At 37.0% G+C, this 9,342-nt stretch overlaps 2 protein-coding genes across 2 annotated transcripts; one reads left to right on the forward strand and one right to left on the reverse strand.

Moving 5' to 3' along the window:
* The first annotated feature begins 2,283 nt into the window (after window positions 1-2,283).
* Window positions 2,284-3,366, forward strand: LOC133743630 (putative F-box/kelch-repeat protein At1g12870). The gene has a single exon (XM_062171661.1). It carries the CDS (start codon window positions 2,284-2,286, stop codon window positions 3,364-3,366), a length of 1,083 nt encoding a protein of 360 aa, XP_062027645.1.
* Window positions 3,367-4,382: 1,016 nt separating this feature from the next.
* On the reverse strand, window positions 4,383-8,042 carry LOC133717831 (soluble inorganic pyrophosphatase-like). Its single transcript, XM_062144574.1, has 9 exons — window positions 7,887-8,042; window positions 7,023-7,174; window positions 6,094-6,122; window positions 5,697-5,762; window positions 5,447-5,554; window positions 5,277-5,342; window positions 4,905-5,025; window positions 4,701-4,782; window positions 4,383-4,601 (listed from the first exon to the last, which is right to left on the reverse strand). Exons 2-9 carry the CDS (start codon window positions 7,156-7,158, stop codon window positions 4,559-4,561), a joined length of 651 nt encoding a protein of 216 aa, XP_062000558.1. The 5' UTR covers window positions 7,159-7,174; window positions 7,887-8,042; the 3' UTR covers window positions 4,383-4,558.
* Window positions 8,043-9,342: the final 1,300 nt, after the last annotated feature.

A 9,342-nucleotide genomic window follows, 5' to 3' on the forward strand; every position in this document is an offset into this window, starting at 1 on the left:
CTGGACCTGTAAGAGGTCCAGCAGCATTTTCGGCCCAACCACATGGAAATAAATTCTGAAATTTTACCACAATAATCTACATTCATGGTGGATCATTTCATATGAAGAAATCGAAGGTTGAATCTGAGTTCTTAGTGGAGATAAAAATTGAGGGATAAGGGAGCAGAAAATGACTTAAACCTAACAAATTCCATTAAGTGTTTAAGTATTCAAACCTAACATTCCATTAATGTTTAAGTGCTAAAACCTAACCCATTATGAGTTGTTTAAGGCCAAATAGTGTTGCTTGGTAGCCTATAAATAGAGGCTACAACATAGAACAATTCACCAATTCATACATCAAAACATCTCTAAGATGATCTAAGTTCTCTCTAGAGCAAACCTCTCTAAGAGCAACTCCTCTCTTTCTCCTTCTCTTATCGGTGATCACACTCTAAGTCCTAGTCTCATTTGGAGCCGACTATTAGTGCCACTAAACCCTCTGTCAACGTACTTCGGTCCTAGTCTCCTTGGGAGCCGATTGTAGTATCACGACCAAAAACACCACAAAAGACCAATACATTCACATTCAACAACAACATCTCTAAGATGATCTAAGTTCTCTCTAGAGCAAACCTCTCTAAGAGCAACTCCTCTCCTTCTCTTTCTCTTATCGGTGATCACACTCCTAGTCCTAGTCTTCTCATAAGCCGACCTTCAGTGCCACCAAACCCTCTGTCAACGTGCTTCGGTCCTAGTCTCCTCGGGAGCCGACGGTAGTGCCGCGACCACAACGGTTACAGAACCAGCCAAGCAAGGGTAACGCCCTAGCAACCCAGCCAAGCTAAAGTCACGCTTTAGCAAGATCTCAACATTTCCCGGTGATGTCGCTCTGCTCGATCTACAATATTGAGTATCGATTGTGTTAACAAGAAGCTCAGCAAAAGTCCTCGCCACGAGGCACAAAGAATCCCACGACGAGGTTGGTGCTCTCCTCGTCCACAATTGCTTGAAAGAAGTCAGGTCAAGGGACACCCCCGACGACCGCACCCGAACGGTGCTGGCACGCCCGCGCAGAAAAGAGACTGTTGACCAGCTGCAGCAAAATTGGAGCCAAACAGTTATAAAATCCTAAAGACACTATAAAAAGTATAAACCGGCCTCAACCCTGGTTTAGGGGGGTGTATTCATTTCAGAGTCTACAAGATTTTTTTGTATTTTAAAAGTCCATGGGTATTCAATTGAGATTTTAAACAGTCATTTAAAATCTTGGTGTATTCAATTAAGATTTAAAATTATCCATTCAAATCCAGTGATATTCAAAAGTATATGGATTTTTAAGGATTTTATTAAATGCTGGATTTTGGAGGATTTTATAGTGTTTCTTATATATATCAAAACTTAAAAACAATCCAGCCACTTCCTTAGAGATTTTGTTGGATTCTTTCTCACTCAAAAAATGAAGAAGCTCTTCCTCACAAAAAAAAAAAAAAAAAACAGCCCTCAATAGATGACACTCATCCATTTTGTCTTCCACACATTTTCCCACTATCCTCCTCCGCCTCTGGTCCAATCTAATAATTTTTATATTTTTATCACTATAGCTTTAGAAGCCTTGATCCTTCTAGCTAATTAAGCTCACTTTCAATGATATTGTTAAGATGATACATACACACACATGTTTCGTTTGTAAATTAAATATGAAATAAATTATGGCATTAGTTTACTACTTTATTTTTTGTGTAATATTTTGGCTATAGTATTATACAAAGATGGAAAGATCGATGCCTAAGGTCGAGTTAATGAATACTTGAAAATCAAGCATGCTATACAAATGTGAAAGAATTTGAAGGATATATGAGTCAATAGTTAAGATTGCAAAGGCATACGAATGTCATTGATATAGCATTATAGTTGGATCCATATATCCATTGCTTAATTAAGGATGAAAAAATTAACCTATCAAAAACATCATTAGGACTTGTAAAATCTAAACAAATACTAGTAAATCAACCTATTAGAATCAATCAGAATCTATATGGAATTTAAACAATCCGTGGATTAAGTAAATCCATGAATTATAAAAACTCAAACAGAATCTTTTAAAATCTGAATTGAATACACCCCCCTTAATTCATGAATTGAAATTCTTGGGAATGTTGTCCCTATACCCTAAACGGAATTGTATTACTTGGGAACTCTATTCCGCGAAATAGGATTTAGTATACGGTAGTGATCGAGCAATTCGCAAGGCGTCTACAAACGCAACACAACCTCCTAAGCTCTGCTCTCTACTTTGAAAAAATGGAAATCGAAGGAAGAAGCGAAGTAAAGGTAAGAAGCACTTCTCTTACTGATGATGTTTTAGTAGAAATACTGTCAAGATTATCAGTGAAGTCTTTACTTAGGTTTATGTGTGTATCAAAGGAGTGGCATGCTCTCATAAAAAGCTCTTATTTCACTACCATTCATCTTGAACGCTCGGATCGCAAACTTTCCCTTGTCTTTAAGAGTAAGTTAACTAAAGATGGCTATGAATTTGCAATGTCATTGCTTCGCAATGAGTCAACACCCAATTTGAGTTTGGATCTATCTTTCCTTGACTGTACAATCTGGTCGTTCAGAATTTCTATTAGAGTGGTTGGATCTAGTAATGGCTTAGTTTGTCTTAGTTTATTTCAGTATATAGTTGTATGGAACCCAGCCACAAAACAGTTTAGGTTTCTTCCTAATAAGACAGCTTATCATCGTCTACTAGGTTTTGAGTTCATTCAGGACATTAGTGATTATAAATTGGTCAGCATTCTCTTACATGATGACAACATTTTTCGAGCTAAGGTCTTCACCCGAAGATCAAATTGTTGGAGAGAAGTCAAAAGCCACTGCTGTTCGCCACTTGGAGTTGTATGCGTAGGGTTTTCTTCAATCACCTTGACCGGGGTGCTGTATTCGCCTCTGCAGATAGAGCATCGAGTATCCCATTTGAATGACAAGACTTCTCGCGATGAGGTCTTCCATGTGATACCATTACCAGAGAGCATTAGTCGAACAAGTGCACTCTTTTCATGGAAAAATTCATTGGCATTTCTAGGAGGTCATGAACAAGAACCAGACTGTGAGCTTTGGATGATGACTGAAGAGCCTTCTGCTACTACACGAATGCCTTGGGTTAAACAGCTTATCCTCAAACCCTCATCACTGTCAAGATATATCTTTGGATCTTGGAAAGATGAATGTCTTTTATGGAGAGATACGAATGATGAAGACCTGCATTTTTACGATCCTACGAGCCAGAAATTGACAAAGCTTCCACAACATGATCAAACACATGGTTACAGATATGATCAAGCAATCAACTATGTGGAGAGCCTAGTTTCAGTAGACTGAGCTAACCATGAAGTTGTGGTATAATTCTACATCTTTTAATTTCTTCAATATATCAGTAACGTTTTAATGGATTAATTCCTCATTTCCTTGCCTAGCAAGCAAATTAAAATTGATGATGTACTGACTCTTCAGGCTATTATCCATAGCATGAAAATTTGGCAACTATCCTAGCTAGTTATGTTTAGAATTTCAGCAAATGTTTGTCTTTGTAGAAAAAGGGATCAAGGGAGGGTTAATGATGTTTACTTTTTTGAGTTTGAGGGATTTTAAAGCTATTATTGTGATGTGGTGGCTATTTGGCTATTCGCAGGGTGTTTGCTCTCAAACCCTAAACTTTATTAAAAAAAAAAAAAAAATGAAAAAACAGCCCGTCTTTTTTTTTTTTTGGAAAGACCAAATACGGTACAACTAAAAGGCTCGGCTATTCGCTGATAGTTTTTGCTCTCAAACCCCAAACCTTGTAAAAAAACAAAATGGGCTGTTTATTTTTGGCAATGACGGGATTTTTTCTTGAAAGACCAAATATGATACAACTAAAAGGCTTGTTTCTTCCTAATAAGATAGCTTATCATTCTCTAATCTCTAGTACTAGCTTTTGGGTTCATTCATGACAGTAGTGATTATAAATTGGTCAGCATTCTCAAACATCATGATGACAACATTTTTCGAGCTAAGGTCTTCACCAGAAATTCAAATTGTTGGAGAGAAGTCAAAAGCCACTGCTGTTCATCACTTGGAGTTCTATACAAGCTGTTCATTCATAAACAGTTTAGAGTTTATGAATGAACAGCTTGTATTAATAGTGGGATCTTTACGGTTTGTAACAAGTTGTGGGCTTTAAGCGTGAAATTGGATCCGTGGTCTTTGAGCGTGAGTTGGACTGGGCTTTCAATGGCACCGAACCCAAATCCGAATTCTGAAAGGAACATAATAACCTGCATCATATTAAGGTGACACCCTCACATCCAGCCATCCAGGGAAGTTTAGATGAGGAGAAACCCCATCTTTTCCAGAAATGCAGAAATGGTTGTAGTTATGATCAAAAGTGCAGCATAAGTTCCATCGAAACACAAAGAAACAGTTTAATAGTTGAAGCATTAAACTTGGACAGAGAGGCATTGAGCAAGAAGTCTATCGGCCTCGTTATACTACTAGGTGGTTCCATCCAATTCACCAATTAGTCTCCAGGTAGTTACTGCCTCAAGCTTTCCACAATGTAAGATGCATACAGGTCCCTGCAAACAGAGGAGCATCGTCATGAGAAGAAAGAGACATGAAGTATATGTTATTTGGAAAGTATATAGGTCAGCAGGAAACTAAAGGTTTTATCTCACATGGAGTATTTGATGGCATCAATGGCAGCCTCAGCGGGTAGAAAGTCTTCAACTTCAACTTCCTTGTTCTCATTCTTTTTGTCTGTCAATATAGAGTTAAGGGATAATGCAAATACCAGTAAACTGTGTAAATGGATGAGCAGCATCAGAAACTAGATTGAAGTATCTCGAGAGATTATTAGCAAGCATGAGATAATAGGATACAATCCTCAAAGAATCGACGGATTTCTGCAAGGCGATGTGGAGCAAGGTCCTTGATGTCATTGTAATGACGGAACTCAGGGTCATCAGCACATACTGCAATAATTTTGTCATCCTTTTCACCCTGTAACAGAACTCATGTTATCAAAGACCGGGGGGGGGCAAAAACAAGTGGGTGAATTATAAATTCAGGAAGCTAGAGAAAAACCACAGAAAAATAAACAAATTTTGTTCCTTATTTACATTAAAACTTCAACTGTTCTAAACTAATTTCTTGCTTCCCCTGAAGACGATGTCAAAATCATATCTATTCCCTGAAGTTCAGTAATTGTGTGCTAGTCATAATGTATAAGACAGAAAAGGATGGATACTTACTTGATCAATCATGGGCATCAATCCAAGAGCACGAGCACGTACAAAAGAACCAGGTAACACGGGCTCCTATACAGGAGAAAAATGCAAGATGAGCTAACAAGTTTACCGGAATATACAAAATCAAGGGATTTTATTATGGAACAAAATTATGCATCCAAAATGATATTTACCTGCATCAGTACCAGGACATCCATAGGATCACTATCCTCACAAATTGTTCGCGGGATGAAACCATAGTTGTGTGGATAAACAACCGATGAGTAAAGAACACGATCAACCTACATTTTAGAACCTCATGCATTAGTTTCCTTTATGAAAGGCAACTAGCAAACACTAATTTAACAATTTATGTAGAACTGTAAGCCCTTGCTTCATTCCCTATAACTGTAAACGGATAGAAAGATAAAAGAAGACTCGCACTTTTATGAGGCCACTTGTTTTGTCGAGCTCATACTTGACCTTGCTGCCTTTGCTAATTTCAACAACCTGCCACACAAATCACATTTGTACATGTTTATCAGTGTAATAAGAAATCTTGAATTAGTAATTTAGGATATACATAAATCTTTATTTATTTACTTTTTATAAGTCCAATAAGAGAAGCAATACAGAACCTTAATCTAAAGGGTTTTGAGTCTCGTCTACCACAGTGACCACTATGCAACATATTCCATATACAAACTCTCACTATACTCTTTCAAATGAAAACATTGATATTTCGTACGATGGAACTTATAAAAGCAGCCAGAGAAATCCATATGGTAAGCCATTTTGCAAAAGGTATTAACAACAAAGACTGATACAAAAAATAACTTACACAGTTGAAAACTGCTGGTGCACCAGGTCCTGCAGAGATGAAAACATCAAGCATTATTAATCAAGTATGAAAGCTTTTCTCAACTCAAGCATGGAACTATTTAACAGCAGCCTCTCACACACAATGCTTCTCTTTGTAACTCATGCATATATCTTCTAGTCACTTCACTAGTAAACACACACACGAACATCACTCCTAACACAGGACACTTGACTTTCTTCTATGTTGTGTTAAGAGTAGCCAAGTTATCTCTATATATTAAGAACAAGGGTCTGTAATTTAACCAAACTAAAATGTCAACCAACTAAAATGAGAGGTGCAGGGGAGGTCTCTAGAGTTCCAGCTAAGGATGCCAAAATGAGTGGCGGCTGCAGTTAATCTTATCCAATCACTGATGCTTGATTGAAAGCTATTTGCTATGCAAATGGAGGTCAAACCCAAACTTCATGCAGAATAAGGTGCATCGAAGTTGACATACTTGGGATAACATCTCAGCTCAATTCAGAATTCAGATTAGCTCATCATTGACTTGCTCTATCCATGTTCTTCAAGAAAACTATGTAGAATTCTCCCTTTCTCTATGTGTCCGTGTTAGACGTCAAGTCTCACAGGTGTGTGCACATTTGTGAAGCGAGATGAAAAAAAGTGCATGAGTGTGAGTAGTTGAGAGAAGCTTTCCTGCTTGTGTGTGTGTCTGTTGCACACTCATGTGTGAGACGCTTTTATTAGAGAGCACCCATGCTGGTGTCTTGGTGAGAATGTTAAATGCATGTGTTGCACAAAAAGAAACTGTTGTGTATATAGTTTTACTATTTGACGTGTTAATTGATGTGGTCTGCTCAACATATAAGACCTTGACAGGGCCTATCAACAGACAATCACAGAGGGAGTTTCAGAACTGAAGTAAAAAAATCCCAAAAAAATCATACCGATCTCCAAGTCATGCCAGGGGTGAGCAGCAACAGATCTCCGCGACATAGATGAGAGGATCCTTTCATTCAGGGCAACATTTTGATATGAGGATCCTGAATTCTTTCCACTCCCTTCTCCACCACTGTTGGCCATATTCAACACCTTGCACCTTGAAAAGAAAAAAGAACCACAGATAACCACACATTAACCTTCTTGAACAAATCAGTATTCAGACATCGAACAATTAGTGAATTTCACCAAGTAGAAATTATAGAAAAGAACTACAAGGACTTATGAGGTCAAATATGATCTATCATCAGACACAATCAGAATAACGACATTTCTTTCACATCAAGTGGACTATTAACAAATTATACATACAAAAACCAGAAAAAGTAAGAAAAAGACTGCTTGAATTTCCCTCGAAAACATATACCACAACATAGTCCTTATAGATAGTGAAATGGCAACTTTTTCACACAAAATCTGGACCAAAGATCTCAGAAGCTAGGCACGTCAAAATCTTATAATCACAACAAAAATATATACGACGCCTCATCGCTATATTCACTGCATGCAAAACTTACAGAGCTAAAATCAACAATATCTGAAACTCTCACCGCTTCAATTAGATCAAAGAAGACCACTAAATCAAAGTGTTCATGATTCAAAACTACTCAAATCAAAGCAAAATCGCATAACGCTAAATCATCCAGACGAATTCTTCGAGATCAAACACAGTTTTACTTCATTTTCCTCTCTCACAGTTTCACATAAAAAGTTACCGATCAGCATAGTAACCACAAATGAACAGCGAGAACAGTAAAAACAAAGACGGAAAATTTTCCGATGCGATTAAAGAAAGGATAAGAAGCACTCACAGATTACCGATGATGCAAAAACTGAAGCACCTCTGAATTCTCAGCTGGATTTCTCTGGATTTTGTTTGTGTGTAGCGAATGAGACTGAGAAAATGCGTTTTCAGTTTCTGGCTTTCATTTATAGGCGTTTGACGGAGACGCTTCTGTCAACTTCTCATTACAGCGGTCAGTCATAAGTCCACGGTAGTCGTTGGATCGTAATGTTGTGTATTCGGACGGTGTAGATGAGGACACGTGTCGAGGTTTTTTGGGAGTTGGGTACTATGGCACAGTGAAAGATTTGCAGGTTCTTTCACTGTGACTTGAGTAGAATGAAGAGCGAATGGGAAAGGGACACGTGGGAGCATATTTTAGAAGTTTTTTTTTTTTTGAGAAGTTTATTCTGTTGATGAAAGTTTGCGTACGCTTGCCAATCCAGTTAGAACCGTCCAGGCGTTTGGGTCATCTATTTTATAAGAAAAGAAATGGACAAATAAAAAATAAAGATTTAAACAATTGTTGAACAAATTTTTAAGTAATTTCATGTATTTTTACTTTTGATTTTCCTAGTTAGAATCATTTAAAAAAAAAAAATTTAATGTAGAGATCATATTTGCGAAAGTTCAAGCAAATTAAACTTTCATAATCATTTATGTAGGTCAATGGTCAATTGATAATGAATCTTGATTCTTTCATCTGGTTCAATTATTTATTTATTTATTTGATAAAAGTGGATGGTTAAATGATCTTAGATTATTCGATAAAAAAAGAAGGCAAAAAAAACGACTATAATTGATTAATTTGTTCTAGAGATGATATTTAACTTAATAAATGAATGTTTTGAATTATGAAAATCAAAAGTGAAAATATGTAAATCTCGAATAAAGAATATAATGTACTAGTGGTTGTTATATTTCGAATGACATCAAACAAGTTTCCCCCTAATTCTATTGATAATGGTTGCAAATTCATGTGGCCAAAAACCACAAAAACCAAAAACTTTTGTTGCCTTTCATTTAATTAATTCTTAGCGTAGAATAGGCTCTTTGTTTCATGCATCAAGTTGCCAAAGCAGTAGATGCATGAAAATTCATACTGGCCCAAAAGAAATATGTAAGTTTTAGATGCACTGAATTTGCTACACTATGGGATGCCATATATAAACAACACTAATTTAAAGGGAAAGCAATAGATGCATGAAAGTGCCCACCACATAATAAGACAATATCACATTGATGCCACAAATGAAGAGTGCATATACCAAATTTGATACATTGTGTGCATGTGATGGCAACATTATAAAAAAGGGTAAGCATTCCCACCCTACCAGCACTAATTACTCTATCATGTGCAGGAGAGGAGGCACCAAACTATGAAGGTGCACAAGTCCTGGTTCAAAATAGGAGGAGAAAAATTCAATTATTTTTTCTGTAAAAGAGAAAAACTGGGTACTAGTTGAACTTGAACCAGCTGATGT

This window comes from Rosa rugosa, chromosome 1 (assembly GCF_958449725.1).
Source record: "Rosa rugosa chromosome 1, drRosRugo1.1, whole genome shotgun sequence".
NCBI lineage: Eukaryota > Viridiplantae > Streptophyta > Magnoliopsida > Rosales > Rosaceae > Rosa > Rosa rugosa.

What these genes read in the sequence shown, in the direction of transcription:
- LOC133743630 (XM_062171661.1), top strand. Translation starts at nt 2,284, where the DNA reads ATGGAAATCGAAGGAAGAAGCGAAGTAAAGGTAAGAAGCACTTCTCTT.
- LOC133717831 (XM_062144574.1), bottom strand. Translation starts at nt 7,158, where the DNA reads ATGGCCAACAGTGGTGGAGAAGGGAGTGGAAAGAATTCAGGATCCTCA. An exon ending in CTGGCATGACTTGGAGATCG is followed by an intron (nt 6,123 to 7,022) that starts GTATGATTTTTT and finishes TCATCTCTGCAG; the next exon opens with GACCTGGTGCACCAGCAGTT. An exon ending in CACCAGCAGTTTTCAACTGT is followed by an intron (nt 5,763 to 6,093) that starts GTAAGTTATTTT and finishes TTTGTGTGGCAG; the next exon opens with GTTGTTGAAATTAGCAAAGG.